Source organism: Pangasianodon hypophthalmus, chromosome 3 (genome assembly GCF_027358585.1).
Source record: "Pangasianodon hypophthalmus isolate fPanHyp1 chromosome 3, fPanHyp1.pri, whole genome shotgun sequence".
Classification (NCBI taxonomy): domain Eukaryota; kingdom Metazoa; phylum Chordata; class Actinopteri; order Siluriformes; family Pangasiidae; genus Pangasianodon; species Pangasianodon hypophthalmus.
In genome coordinates, this window is record NC_069712.1 from 18,582,090 (window position 1) to 18,597,746 (window position 15,657).

The 15,657-nt window shown below is 40.2% G+C and overlaps 1 protein-coding gene across 19 annotated transcripts in view; it reads left to right on the plus strand.

Annotated features, from left to right (window-relative positions):
- Positions 1-2,028: 2,028 nt before the first annotated feature.
- The window catches only part of kcnma1a (potassium large conductance calcium-activated channel, subfamily M, alpha member 1a), a 147,317-nt gene continuing 133,688 nt past the window's right edge, over positions 2,029-15,657 (plus strand). For 13 of the 19 annotated variants that reach the window (XM_053232808.1, XM_053232811.1, XM_053232810.1 and 10 more), the window contains exon 1: positions 3,973-4,881. In XM_053232808.1, the coding sequence (XP_053088783.1) occupies positions 4,591-4,881 (291 nt within the window). In that variant the 5' untranslated portion in view covers positions 3,973-4,590. Of the gene's footprint in view, positions 2,152-3,972; positions 4,882-15,657 lie in introns of those variants that run through there. The other 6 variants (XM_053232805.1, XM_053232803.1, XM_053232804.1 and 3 more) reach the window with 2 other exon arrangements.

The following is a 15,657-nucleotide window of genomic DNA, read 5'->3' on the forward strand; positions in this document are numbered from 1 at the left end:
CTTTAGCTAAGTGAGGGCTTTGCTTTTCCCTGTCCTTCATGTACGATTCACTCTGTGTAAATTTTCCCATTTTGAAAAATCTGTATTCTTATAATTCTTAAAAGCCTCTAATCTGATAGTTGGACAGGGTGTGTGGCAAGATGATAAATTCTGGACCGCATAAACATCTCCACACATGGCATCTACACTAATTACTAAAAGATGTACTGTATGTATGTAATTATTGAGTGTTTCAGCCACAACCATTGCTAAGAGGTGCATAAAACCAAGCATATAGCCATGCAATCTCCATAGACAAACATTGGCAGTAGAATGGGTCGTACTGAAGAGCTCAGTGACTTTAAACATGGCAGTGTCACAGAATGCCACTTTTGCCATAAGTCAGTTCATGAAATTTCTTGACCTGCTAAATCTGCCTCTGTCAAATGTTAAGTGATATTATTGTGAAATAGAAGCATCTAGGAGCAACAACAGCTCAGCCATAAAGCGGTAGCACATGCCAACTCACCGAATGGTGCTGCCATGTGCTGAAGCGCATAAAATTTGCCTATCCTCTGTTGCATCACTTAGTACAGTTCCAAGCTACCTCTGGAAGCAACATCTGCACAAAAAACTGTTTGTCAGGACCTTCATGAACTGGGTCTCCACCTGCCATACTTTCAGCTGCACACAAGCCTAAGATTTACATTTACATTTAAGGCATTTAGCAGATACCCTTATCCAGAGTGACTTACAGAAGTCTTTATCAATAAATTGATATACTAGTTAAATAAATCTGATATAGTAGTTCACTAGATCAGGGAATAAGAGTACTATCAGTATAAAAACCCTGTTGCGCAATGCCAAGCGTTGGTTGGAGTTGTTTAAAGCATGCTGTCACTGGACTCTGGAGCAGTGGAAATGTGTTCTCTGCATTAATGAAGCATGCTTCACTGTCTAGAAGTCTGATGGACAAATCTGGGTTTGGCGGATGTCAGGAGAACGCTACCTACTGGAATGTACAGTGCCAACTAATGGTGGAGGAGGGATAATGGTCTGTGACTGGTTTTTAGGGTTTGGGCTATGCCTATGTGACACTGTGTCCCCAACTGAATAAAGAAACTAACATTGTGTCTCAAATCGCATACTTAAGTACTATTCTAGACTGCTATTGAATGTTATATAGTAATGGTTTTCCTCTTACTGTTACTGTTTGAATTTTAAGAATCTCTTAAATCTACCTAAAAGGTCTGTTTTGAGCACTAGTCTTCTGGACTTTCTAGATTAGTAAATACTTTTGAATGTATGGTGAGGGTTTTCAGTTTGAGATGCAGCCCATGACAACAATCAAGACCATGGCAGAAAGTTTTAAAGAGAAATAGAGCCTGTCACTCTGTTTAATAGCTGTGCATGAAATCTCTAAACATTACAGTTCAACTTGAAAACCATACGGACAGAGATGTTTTGGCTCTGACGTGCCATCCAGTGGACACGCTTTTAATCCTCCAGATGTACATAAGATACACAAGCGACTATGTCAACAATGCTGCTCATGTTGCAGCTGTGCAAGCGTGCATGTACGCACATGTGGTGAAAGTGATGTATATCTGAACCTTAATAGAGGCCCGTTGGAGATAGAGTCAAGCTGCCCCATGCTTGCTCTACGAATGTTTGCAGTGGAAGAGGAGCAGCGGACAGTACAGTTAATGACGTAGTCAAATACCCCAAATTGGGCTAGTTTAAAAAAAAAAAAAAAAGCACTCTGGCTGCCAATATGTTGTTCTATAGCAAATAATCAGAACTAAATGTAATAAATTTCCACAAACATAAGCAAAGTGTAAGTGCAGGCACTGTGTCTGTGATGTACAGACCCATTTCTTTCATACATTCATTTTCTCTCCTTTTGTCTGAACACTTGTTTGGACAATGTATTGTCTACACACTTTAACAATATGTTGGGTTATTTTACAGCTCAGTTGTTTAGGTCAGGCAGTTGGGGCAACGTGACCCAAATCGGGTTGATAATAGGAAACAACTGCGGATGCGGACCTGAAAGAGAACAGGCACGGTGCATCAAGATTTTTTTTCTGGAATTTTCCACTTCGTCTGTGGAGGCAGAGCACAACCTGAACATTTCTGAAGTTAAAGAAATCAGCTGCAGCTGCAAGAAATGTACGTTTTTTCCCCCACGCACACTTAACTTAATGTATAATTTAACTGAACCTTTCGAAACTATGAAAGCAATATTTTTTAAACCTGTAGTCTGGCTCGCTAGCTAATGTTAGCCTGCTGACAAAAAGTATGCTAACTAACGTTATTTGAGGGGAAAATATGGCTGACCTTGGCTTCTTGTAATAAAGAAACAATAGTGTTTCGTTTTTTTTTTTGTTTTTTTTTGCTAAGAATTTTAGACTGTTTAAAGTTCTTACATACTTATATGTATATCTAACATTGAGTCACCTCATTTTGGGTTGCTACATAACTGTAAACATGACTTACAGCTAGTTAAAAATTACCTTGCATTTTTTCTGTAACATCGGCTAGATGTACAGCTCAGTAATGTGGTCATTTTTACACACACATATCGGGTTAAAAACAAACAAACAAACAAACAAAAAAAAAACAACTCAATTCGGCGTGGTGGTCAACATCCTAAACCAACCTCGCTGGGTTTCTAAATCGACCCAAACTGGATTATTCCAACTGAGTCTCAGCACAGAGCCAGACCCCTTCAGCTCTGTACCCTTGCATTCCCTTAGTTGCCCAGCAGGAGGTGAAATAACCAGAGCCTCTCAGCTTTGGCTCAACAGTGTACATCTGCCCTCTCTCTATAAGAGCTTAATAAAACGTTTGCAATAAGACCTGTGTCGTGTTTCGCCAATGGTTTAGCGTGTGGTTTGCTGTAGCGCTTTAAGACCAAATTCAGTATTATTATATATAAACTGTACAGCCTTATAGTAGGCTACAGTTCAGCTTAACGACTATATCACCTCGGCAAGTGCTATCATAACTCAGTACCATAAAAACGACCTAAATCTCGTCACAATTTATATCATACGGTCCAAATATATGACTGACATATGTATGCATTAACATATGATCGTGTTCAGAGCCTGTTGTAGAGGTTAGTGCTGCAGATTATCAGTATAAACTTATTATAACCCCCTGAAATGAGTATTATTTTAAAGTGGTGGGTCTGTCTTATGTTTGAACATGACATCTCCTCAACAGATTTCTTATCAAGCAACATGACATATCTTCCAGACAGAAAATGAAAACCATAAAGATCACACATGCCAGTAAAAAAACTTAAACAAATAAGCTATAATTTAAATGTTTATAATAGTAACGGTGTGGCAGGCGCTCAGGGATGTGCACTGTTGGGAAAACTGCTGCCTTCTCGCAAACCTCACACTGAGGAGATGCGGGATAATTCTCCACTGATTTCAAACTAATGATGAACATTTTCAATCAAAATACGTTCGGGTTGGTAGGTAAATATTACGCATCCCAAACAATCACCACAACCTGTATGAAACGGGCTATTCCAGTTACATGCGTGGAAAAGCGGACATGTTGCTATAGTGGGCAGGATTATAATGACTCGTCACTAATTCGGTGTTTTTGAGCAGATCGTGACGCTGAAAGACCCCCTCACCGCCAGGATGCGACAGCACCCAGTCTATCTGTTACACCTTGTTGTCAGAGACGAGCTTTTTTGCGTCACATTTTGGGCACTGGAGCAGCAGAAAGCAAGTCGCCGTGAACACGAATTTGCATTAAAAAAAGACTTGTGAGTCATGTCGCCTGTAAACACTACAGAAATGATTCAGTCTGAACCAAACACACAGCCTACCCGCCTAACTGTTCTCCTGAACTATAGCCATCTTTATTATTGCGCTTTGGCTCCGCCCTCCTACCTGTAAATCTGCCTAGCAGTGCGTGGGTTTGCGCGCGCGCGTGCGTGTGTGCGCGTGTATGTGCGTGTGTGTGTGTGTGTGTGCGCGCGCGCTCTCAGTGAGGGAAGCGGAGCGGCTGACAGGGACAGCACTGTTCACCCTGTCAGCTCCGACTCAGTAAACATTCAATAAAAACAACGCTGTTTCTTGTTCGAGTCGCAAACAGCTGAAATGTGAAGAATTTGTCCTCTGAAATCTTTTTGTTTTGCGGACATTTATGATTAAGTTGGCGTCTGTGAGAGAAATATCGATTTGTCGCCGCTGTCCCTGGATGGAAGACCTTGATCTTGGAGGCGCTCGAGCTGACTGAAGAGCTGCGTTTATTCTGCTCTTATAAAGCTTCAGGTCTGAGAAGAGCATAAAGACAACTGACATAAAATGCCTTCATGGCTCATATTCGCCGTTTATTTCGAATATTTTGAAAAGCTCTGTGAAAAGTCGTCGTTAATGCGGATTTAAATGTGTCGCGCAGAAGGACCTCCTGTTTCTCTGCTGATTTCACACGCAGCGACATTTTGGGTTAAAGATCATCACTGATACTGAGGAGAAATTGGGCTAGAGAACGCCACTGTTGCGCAGAGAGGGCTATTTGAAGCAATATGGCTGATGGCTGGGGCTGGGGGCGCTGGCAGGAGCTCTCCAAAGCTACTCGATGCTAGCTGTGGCAGATCGCAACCTTTCCCGCGGCGGCGACGGCAGCTCTAGAATGACTAATAATATCAACTACAATAAAAACTCGGACTCTTCTGTCTCCATATCCAGGATGGATGTGATCATCCCGTTCTCCCCAGACGTGCCGTGCGATAGCAATGGCCAGCGCATGTGGTGGGCTTTCCTCGCCTCGTCCATGGTGACGTTCTTCGGGGGTCTCTTTATCATCCTCCTGTGGAGGACCCTCAAGTACCTGTGGACTGTCTGCTGCCATTGTAGCATCAAAAACAAGGTAACCCCGGCTGTCCTGGTCACTCTGCTTTCCATTTATATACACTTATACACGGAAAATGGAGAAAACACAATCTAATCGAAAACAGTGCTTCATAGCACACATAGGGCATATTCAGAGTTGCCATATTGGGAGAGGGAAAATGAGGGGGAAAAACATTTGTAAACCCTGGATATTTTCAGCACTAGAGCCACTGCTGATTAGAGCCTGATAAGGCCTGGTGTTTAAGTTCACTGCGAAGGATCTAGAAATATCAGAAATTTCATAACATCAGTGTATCATATGCTCTGTTCTCTATACGAGTTTAAAAATAGGTCTGCACAGTATCTCATAAACATTGCACTACATTTGCATGTTGTTCACAAAACAGTTGACTTAAAATGGTAAAAAAAAAAAAAAAAAAAAAAGCTTTATACAGCAATATGGTGTAATGAATAACAGGCTGCGGATACTTTTAATATGTAATATTTGATGAAGTTGTTGTTAGATTCAGCCGTATGTCAGTAGAATAACTTGTGAAAGGAGAAACCAGTCTTTGTGGCACCCTATACTCTGCAAACGTTAGAAAACTAGCTAATGATGTCAACCTCCAACATAAGAAGGGGTCTCTATTGGCCCGTCAGTCGTGATGCTGGCCAAATGAGAAAATTTAGGCATTCTCATCTAGGGCCTTGTTCCAAGTGGTGCCCTAAACGCTGTGGTTCTCCTTTTGGCGACATTGGCATTGAGCGAGTCGTTAAGGGCAGGTGGATGTGAAAGCCAGCATTTGGGACTGTCCTCCAGATTTCACATACTCACATTTTACCTGTTGTTGCTTTAAGCATGATGCCATTCAGCAATACCAACAGAGATTCACCATCTTGCATTGCCATTTCTTGCTCAACTGTCTGTGTGGGTGTGTTTACAATGCTCATGAAACATTTTCTGTTCTGATGAAGAGGCTGAAAAAATGTCATATTTTTCAATTAGAGCCATTTTGTCAGTTGTTTCACCAAAGGAGAAAATGCTCAAGATAACACTAAAATATATTAGTAACCATGGTACAATTGATAGATGAAATTAGCTAACTGATTGTATAAAGTTTAGTAAGTCATTATATTAAGTTAAATTATTAATGAAAGTTAGTTTATTTTAATATCTCTTTAACCACTGTGAGCTTTAATGTGCTTTCATCAGCCTCGTTGCTCTATGTAATTGGTCCTAGCTAATAACTGCAGTGGTTTTGATTTAGAGACCATTGTTAAGTCCATGTCAATATGGGCTTTATGACAGGGCAGTTAAGGGCACATAGAGGGTGCTTGTAAGCACTCTTTTTTGACCCAAATAAAGAAATGTGGAATGAGAGGTTCTGTATTTTTTATATCTCAAATCACTGATACTCCACCTTCTCTGTTCACCATTAGGTAAGATGTGTTAATGAAATTCCTTTATATCTGAAGGGCTGTGCTGAATGGTTTTAGTAAAATGCTATTTGGTATAGTCATGTGGTGAGAGTCAACAGTTGGGAAAGCCATGTTTGGCTGTACGTATGGGTGCTTCTCTCACAAAGCCCAGTGATCCTGTCTAATGACGTTAACTCACTGCAGCTGGTGGCTTTAAACAGGCACACCATAAAGTAACCTACAGACCTACAGGGATTTACACAGCTGTTCATTTCATCAGGCCTGTAAGTTTTTGGCCATGCAAGAATGGTCCTGGATGCATTGTACAGTGTCTAGTCCTCATAAAATGGCATTGCTTTTGTTTTTTATTCATTTATTTTGGTTATGTGCAAAGATTCACATGTTCTCTCCATTGTGGGTTTTCTCAGATTTCTCTGGTTTCCTCCCTCTTCTCAAAAACATTTCAATAGGTGGATTTGCCCTAGGTGTGAATGAGTGTGCAAGTGTGTGTGTGACACCCTGCTGTGGACTGGCATTCTATTCAGGGTGTATTCCCAATTTGCGCCCAGTGTTCCCAGGATAGACTCTGGATTCACTGTGAGCCTGACCAAGATAAAGCAGAGGAAAGAATGATGAATGAGATGAAAGTGTAAGTTATTTCATAATATCATAGATGCTTAAAATGAGACATAACCATGTACACATGGAAATTTTTTTTTACTGTTTCTCTAGTGGCTGGATTATAGAAGATTTGAATAGATTTTTGCCAGTGATGTGGCATATAATCATATGAGTATGTGATACAGATATCATATTTTTATATCCAGTTTATTTGTTTAAAACTGTCTGACATTGTTTGCGAGTTTAAAATTGAGAAAGTTGTGATGATGTCATGGTGTTACATTTCATTTATTCGAATCATTCTCTGGGTATGTGGGGGTCCCTGGAGGATTAGTGGTTTGGCCACGGCGCTCTCACCACCACAGCCCGGGTACAATTTCCGGCCAGGGAGCCACAACAGTGCACTCCTAGTGCCAGTCCCGAGCCCAGATAAAAATTGGGTAGGGTTGCCTCAGGAAGGGTATCCGGTGTAAAAACTGTGCCAAATCAAATATGAGTACCAATAATCTGCTGTGGTGACCCCTAACGGGAGCAGCTGAAAGAACAACAACATTCTCTGGGTATGAGTGTGCTAGGCTTGTTACTTATTTAAATGAAAAGGGTTAATGACGTCTGTGAAGTCTCCAGTCTTCATTACCTTTTAATTACCTACATGAACAAGCGTTCCAACAGAGCAAGCAGCCCATCCAACACTGACACGGTGCCTCAGCCTCATCAGAAGGAAGTTGTTGAAACACAATCAGGCCTGTGTTTGAATCTTTAGCAACTGGGAGCACTGGAATTAAAACTCTTCACTTCATTTGGCCAGACTCATGGAAAGCCATGTTACAAACAAGGACAACACATCTCATTCACTTTGTAAATTGGGTTTGCTAATGCTTGGTAAATGTGTATCTGATGGTAATTCATGACTGCTATTGAGAGTGTCTCACAGTGTCTGGTTTCCTTTAAGATATGAGAACGGTGCTGAGGAGGATAATCACAGATGTTGGTGTGTTGGTGATTCTGGCAGGGAGACTTTTGGGTCTAGGCTTTTACACCCAGTGCTTGTTAGGAGCATTAAGAGGCTGACTGTGGAGACCAGGCCTTCTTGGTATGGTGCTAGTAACAGGAGGCAGGGTGTGACACGAAGAGAGAGACACATTCTGTGGCATGTCATAACTTTGCAGTGTTTGTCATATAGCACCAACTGTGTTGGATCAAATACTACTTCATGTAGTGCGTAGCTTTCATGACTTAGTAATGGTGAGGTGTAAAACATCATTGAAGTTATTAAAGATTGGTCCTGTTAATAGCACTTGCCAGGTTAAAGCCAATTAGCTGCATTTACAGGGGCTTGTCTAGCTAGTGTTTACATGCTGGTTAGCCTTGTTATGAAACACAGGGGGCATAGCAATTTACAGTTAACACTGCTTTGCTTTAGGCCATTTGCTTTTTCCTCAGCAAGTATATGTATATAAAACAGAGCACCTTCACTTTATCACTGGGGTAGGGAGAAACTGTAAACATCTGTGCATAAACCTCATATTTTCCAGGTGACCATTTGTAAGCTATTTTCAAGAATTATAATTGAAAATGACAAATTATTCTGCCAGCAGTCATTATTTGGAGGTTGTTAAAAGGTGGAGGGGGGGGGGGGGGGATCCCACTGGAATTACATTGATATATTTTTTTTTTTTTGCCAAAGTTAATTCTACCTTGTTATGCTTGGGTTGATTCCACAATATTTGTTTTAAAAAAACACACAGTTTGAAAAAAAGCTGTTTTTATATCCTGTGGGTTTTATGGTAAATACTTTCTAATGCTTCAAATCCTCTCAGAACTGATACAACCAAGTGCTTTTTTCCTACAGCATCTATAATAAGCACAGAGAGGTGTTTCTGTGTCCAAGGGATGATGTTTGTTTTCCTTTAATGCAGACAGGATTGCAGATACATGTTCTGAGCGTCTTGTGTATATGTGTGTACCCTCTCATGCTTGGCAACGCAGCGGCTGCCGTTGAGCCAACAGGCGAACAGCACACACCCAAAGATCAGCTGTCCCTCTTTAACACCTCCTCAGTGTGTCCTGCATAGAGCCCATGTGGTCTGATTGCTTATAACAGGGTTTCTCAACTCTTCTCCTGGAAACCCACTGCCTGGCACAGTTTCAAGTTCCTCTAGCTCCCAACACCCTTGACCCAACTCTGGGAGGGCTTAATATGTAGCTGACATGTAGGGTCAGGTGTATTAGGAAACATGAAAGCAGCTAGGGAACAAAAAAACAAGCAGAGCAGAGGGTTGAACTTGGCCAATAGTGTGCTCTTAGCGCAACTATTTGCACTGTAACTTTTTCAAATATAACTGCAATTCAAAATGGCAGTGTAATAACCAAGGATGGACAAATCATAAATTTTATCATAAATTTGCTAGACAGCTGGGCAATTAAAAGCACCAATGTGCTTTCTCAGTCCCATGTTTTGGTCGTTTGGCAGCATAATTGCCTAGGCTAAAAAGTGGTAGCTAACAAAATGTAGCAATGTATGGTGAGGTTAAGCACATAAATACAGACTAAGAGAAGTAAATGTCTATATAATAATTGTCATTTTCTAACAAAGTTTCTAAAGTAGCACATTGTTTTCTGCATCTTTTCATTATGAGACTAAAATGAAGAATCCAAGCTTTTCTTGAACTTCCGGAGATTAGAATCTAAAACATACGATCAGCCCCAATCAGAGAAAAAATACAATCAGTATGAGGATCCTGTGCATTGTACAGTTCTTTCAAATGTGGGTGACTGGACCCCTAAAAAGAAAACAGGACCCTTGACAAACAGTCAGCAAGTCATTGGTCAAGGTTACAGCTACAAGATTTGATGTTCTGTTCTCACATAAATATTGTTGAACTATGAGGTGATAGCATAATAATCAGGAGATTTATGTGACAGCTTTGATTAAACTTTGTCTCAATTTTGGCAGTGTTTCCACTTACAGTGGATATAAAAAGTCTACACACCCCTGTTAAATGGTTTTTGTGAAGTAAAAGAATGAAACTAAGATAAATCATGCCAGATCTTTTCTCAGCTTGAATGTGAAAGTGCAGAGTATACAAATAAAGTGAGAAACAGTCAGAAAGATTTTAGGGAAAAATAAAAAAGTTACAACCTGGTTGCATAGGTGTGTACACCCTTTCATAATTGGGGATGTGGCTGTATTCAGAATGAACCAATCACATTCAATCTCATGTTCAAAAGTAATTATCATACAGTGTCATCAATGAAATTAATCAGTTTAACCCCAAATAAAGACCAGCTGTTTCTATAGGATTTTCTTCAGGCCATGGTCTACAAAAAGCTGATAAAGCCTTTACAGGCTCTCAGTTTTGAAAGGAATCGATCACTAGAGGGGTAAAAAAAAATTTTCCAAAACATTAGCTGTACCGTGGAACACCATAAAGGCCATCATCAGCAAGTAGAGAAAATGGAGCACCACAGTGACATTACCAAGAACAGGACATCCCTCCAAAATATATAAAAGGACAAGACAAAAACATACCAGGGAGGCTGCCAACAGTCCAACGGCAACATTAAAGGAGCTGCAGGAATATCTGACAAGTACTGATTACTCTCTGCATGTGATAACAATCTCTCATATTCTTCACATGTCTGGGTTATGGAGTAGGTTGGCTAGATGGAAGCCCTTTCTCACAAAAAATATCCAAGCCCAACTAAATCACCCTAAAACATGTGGCAAAATGTGTTATGGTCTGAGGTATGTTTGGCTAAAAAAAAAAAAAACACATCACCAAAACCACATCATACCTCGGTGAAGCATGGTGGTGGCAGCATCATGCTTTAGGGCTGCTTTCCTTCAGCCAGAACTGTGGGTTTTATCATGGTGGAGGAAATCATGAATAGCTACCAGCTGATTTTGGTACAAAACATTCGTGTCTGTTAGTCAACAGAAGATGAAGGAATTTCACCTTTCAGTGTGATAATGACCCAAAACAGACATCCAAATCAACAAAGGAATGGCTTAACCAAAAGAAGATCAATGATCAGAGCCCAGACCTGAATCCAGCTAAGATCTGTGGGGTGACCTGAAGCGGGCTGTGCACAGGAGATGCCCTTACAATCTTATGGATCTAGAATGTTTTTGCAACAAAGAGTGGGAGAATATTGCCAAGTCAAGATATGTGATGCTGATAGACTATATAAAAATTAAAGATAAAAATTAAACGGTGCTTCCACAAAGTCTTAGTTTAAGGTTGTGCACACTTATACAGCTAGGTTATTATAAGTTTTTTTTTTCCCTAAAAAAAGTTTCTGCTTGTTTTTTACTTTATTTGGATACTTTGCAATTTCACATTAAAGGTAGCAAAAGATATAACATTTATTTTGCATTTATCTTAGTGTTATTCTTTTCCTTCACCAAACATGGAGGGTGTAGACTTTTTAATATCCACCGTACCTGTGTTTCTGATTCAGAAAAGACAGCCAAATCACACCTCAGCCAATATGCGTAATGCAGCAGGTGGTGGTATTTGAAGGAAGTGCTACAGTTACAGCATTGAGGTGCATCAATCACGGTGAAGCTCATTATTTTAAAACATACATGTGTTTTAAATTTTATACATCCTTACATACTTTTATACATACATATTTGTATTTTGTAGTAATTAAGGGGTAGGGTTTTATTACTTTTTCTTCTTGGTGAACCTACTTGTCCCTCAGGCAACTACAAATTAAGTACTAATAGCCCGGACAAGAAATCTGCCTGTCCTGAGTCTCGATTGCTTATAACTTTATTTGTGCAGTAGATACTTCAATGTAGGTGAAGTTGTGGTTTATACTATATAATCTGTAGCCCCTGTGTAGATGCATTTAAAATGTCTATTCAGTTAAGTCTGCAGTGAACAGCACGGACCGGTAATGGGTGGCTGTGTTATAGCGCAGTGGCCAGAGCTCATTTGGTGGCGACATTTGTGTAGGTTGGCTGTGGGTTGCTGTACCAGCAACTGAGCTCTTGCATTTCAGTCATGCATTGTTGACTGGTATGAGCATGCACTGAACGCAGGGCAAAGCTTGACCAGTTTCCACTGCTGAATTTCTGGCACTCTGAACACTCTGGATCCTTTAGTGTATAATATAAGATACACTAAAAGGAAATAATCCATTTGAAATCTGTTTCCTCTTGGCCAGGATTCAAACTACAGCCATTTTCCTTTTTTCAGCTGAGGAAATTTTAATGAAGACATGCATCATAGCAAACATATTTCAAACCTGACGCAGAAATAAAAGCTCAACGAACAGTAAAAGGAAAAAAGCTTTCCTGTTATGCTAATCTTTCATTTGTCATGACACTATTAATAGGACCTTAGAACCCCCAACATAGTTAGTGGTGAGATTCAAAAAGGAAGGTATGGGTGACTCCGAGAAAGAGCTCAAGGGAGGTATTTCTCTCAGCAGGGAAAGCCTTCCTGAGCTAAGCCCCCTGATCCAGTAGTAGGCTCACTGGCAGGGGAAAACAATTAGCATCTCTCACTCTCAGGCTGAGAGAGCTGAGCTAGAACTGCAGTGAGCCATAAAGCTCTGCAAGGCCCATCTTTTAGCCTGGAGCACGGAGCCTGGATGTTGCTGTGGTGTTTGATGCATTTTGTAAGGACTGACCACTGTCACTAGTGTTTCCTCTGACCCCTGGCTAATATTAACCATGGCTCATGTTTCATGGAATATCAGTTGTCTTTTAAAGTTTTCCAATTAACCCTGTTGCATGGTTGCTCTAAAGGACGATGGGATTGGGGTGCTCCTCCAGTGAGTAGCTGACTTGATCAATTATTTGGTAGGTGACTCAATGATCTTTTTAAAATGAGACCTAAATACAGAGGCAAACATGTTTGGGCTTTTGTGTTTACCACCTCTTTAATATTTATGATCCTTTCAGCTCACCTGTTTTTTGTTAATAAATAATGCAGTAATAAACGGGCACATGATGTTTACTTCTTTACTTAATAAACTTAATTCTGTTTTTTTTTTTGTATAAGCTTAACTAAATATGCCTTCTCTCTCATAACTCTGTGTAGAAAAATAAAAGAGGTCACACTGAGTGCTCGTCTACCTACACCTGAAAAATCTCTAATATTCCACTATTTGGGAGCTGACTCTCTTAAACTGGAGATGCTGTTCTTCAGAAGACCTTTGAGCTGTGACTGTGATGGCGAGTCCTGACTGATCAGCATGCTGACTGCTAATTTGCACACATTAGAATGAGCTTAACATCTCAATTGGTGCTCAGAGCAGCATGCGTGATGCAGGGAGCTGAAGAGAGAAGAAGCACCGGCTAGAGGACGTTTCAGTGACCTTCAGGCATGTGGGCTGCTTATGCTGGAGCTGCTCACTCATGTGCTTCCATTTTTCCCTTGTGTGCTGAGACGCTAATAACAGGTTGTAGCGCTGATGGCAGGAAATGTTAATAACCTGTTTGGCTCCTAGCACACGCGAAAGTACATCAGTGTGATGGGATGGAATGGTTTCCGTGGGTCTTTAGAGGTTAAGTGTTTGGTTGCCGGAGTTTTAATGATGTTTTAGCCTGCAGTCTTTTAGATTAAACCACATTCTGTTTTCTGTCTTCTTACCTGTTGGTTGGCTGAATAAAAGTCTTGTTTTATTTTGTCCAAAACCTAAGCAGCTATGTTGTTGCTTATGAGCATATAAAAGAAGACTGCATTGTAAAGGTGAGAAGAGCTTTTATAGAGTAATCTGTCATGTTTCGTTTAAGTGAGTGGCTGTGTAGACATCATGTAAAAACGCTGTACAGTGGAGCTCAGTTTCACTGAGAAAACCTCATTAAAAATAGATGATAATACACTGCCATATTGTTTGCTGATGGATGCTGGCATTCAAAGTATTAATCAATCAATAGTCTCGGTGCTATTGGGTTTCACCAGTCACCCCTGGGGGACTGGGGAAGAACTATGTGTTTAGAGTAAGAGTGGGAGGAGTGTGACAATATCTGTCACTTCTATTCGAATAGCCTAAAATCTATTTTAGTCATTACTGCTTTATGCCTAACTGCCATTTAGATTTCAGATATGTTCTGACTGTAGCAGCAAGCCCAATTTATTGCTTCATCGATTCATTGATTAGGTGTTGTGTCCTACTGAGGTTACTTGAATTGCTTTCTTAATAAGGGTCACAGTTTTTTTTTTTTTTTTTTGGACAAATATTTCCAGTATGAGCATTAACAACCTCACCCAGGTTAATGAATAAGTCTCCAGTAAATCTCCTGGCTGGTTATAAATTTATCTGTATGTGTGATGTATGTTAAAATAGAACATGTTGCTCTTTTTTCTTTTGTCTTTAATTATTGTGCTTGAAGTTTATTAGGGAGATTTCCATGATCCAGGTGATCTAGTTGTGTCAGGTGTCAGAGTGTGACCTTTTTCTGGTATTTTCTGAAGGCTCTTTTTATTTCTTGCCTTATTATGCAATGCTCTGCAGCTAAGGTTGCATAATAGGTTAGAATACATAATGCCTGAAGAAGCCTTTCATCAAGTGTCTCAGTAAAAGTAATTACATGTTGTTATAAACATTTCCTTTCTTACCTTCATTCCTCATACTATCAAAACTTCATCTATCTGCATCTGAGCTGTGATCTGACATCCGTGACACCTAATAATGCGAACACCTGAATAATAAGCTTTATAAAAATAGATTGCGTAATCATATACAACACACATGCATGATGACTTTCTCACAGGCATACTTCGCATTCAGATACCTGATGAATTATTTAGCTTGAAAATCCAAATTCATGTTTCTGAGCTTTAAAATCTGAAAGGGACTCGCTCTTCCTCCCGGTGTATGTACCACGTTGTCGTGTTCCTGCACACTGATGCATCTGTACACATCTGACTGTTGGCCTTGACACAGCCATTCACAATCCTCTGCTCAATGATGGATTTGAGTCGTGCTGCGGCACTGGGCTTGTTAGCATTCAGTCGCTCCCCCACATCTAAAGCGCAAAAAGCAATTGCTTTGCTTGAGTGAGAGTGTTAAGTCTCACAGTTCTGAGAGCGTGCATAATGCATAACTGTTTTCCAGCCTCAGTGATTCTGCTGAAATTCAGGCTTTCAGCACCATGGAGAGCTCCATTGTCTCTGCTTTCTCGACCTGCAGTGTTTCTCAGCTGCTCATAATGCAGAGAATGTGCGCAGTTTCCCACAGCACCAAGACAGTGTTCATTTTGGAAATATTCAAAATGTATCTACTGTACAAACCACCTGAGTGTGAACATTATGGAAAAGAGAATTACTGATTTTCAAAACAAGCTGGAATTGGACGTGGAATGTTTGGGTATGAAGTCTAAGTCTTTTTGATTGCCATTTTATGTAGGTTATAGTCTGTTAAGGGCACCCATAAGTACAAAACAAGTTAACAAACCAAAAATAGCAAATCAGACAATGCAGCAACAAAATTAAAACCACAACAGCAAATTCAGAAACACATCATCCTTAACTCAAAATGGAAAGGGTCCTTATTGAACATCTCATGCTTGTTGCTGATTGGCCTATGACTATCACAAGGAAAAAGAATTGCAGTTTATTTTCTAGTCTGTGACACAGCAAAACAATTTGTGAAGCAACGAAACAATAGTGAAACAATTTAATTCAAAGTTATTTGTGTTATTATAGTGAGGAGTAATTATTTCTTCTGAATAATCTGCCTTCTTTTAGACAGATTTTATTAAAAATACAGCAACAGGCTGCTACTTGCATGGCACGTGGTATAACCCAAG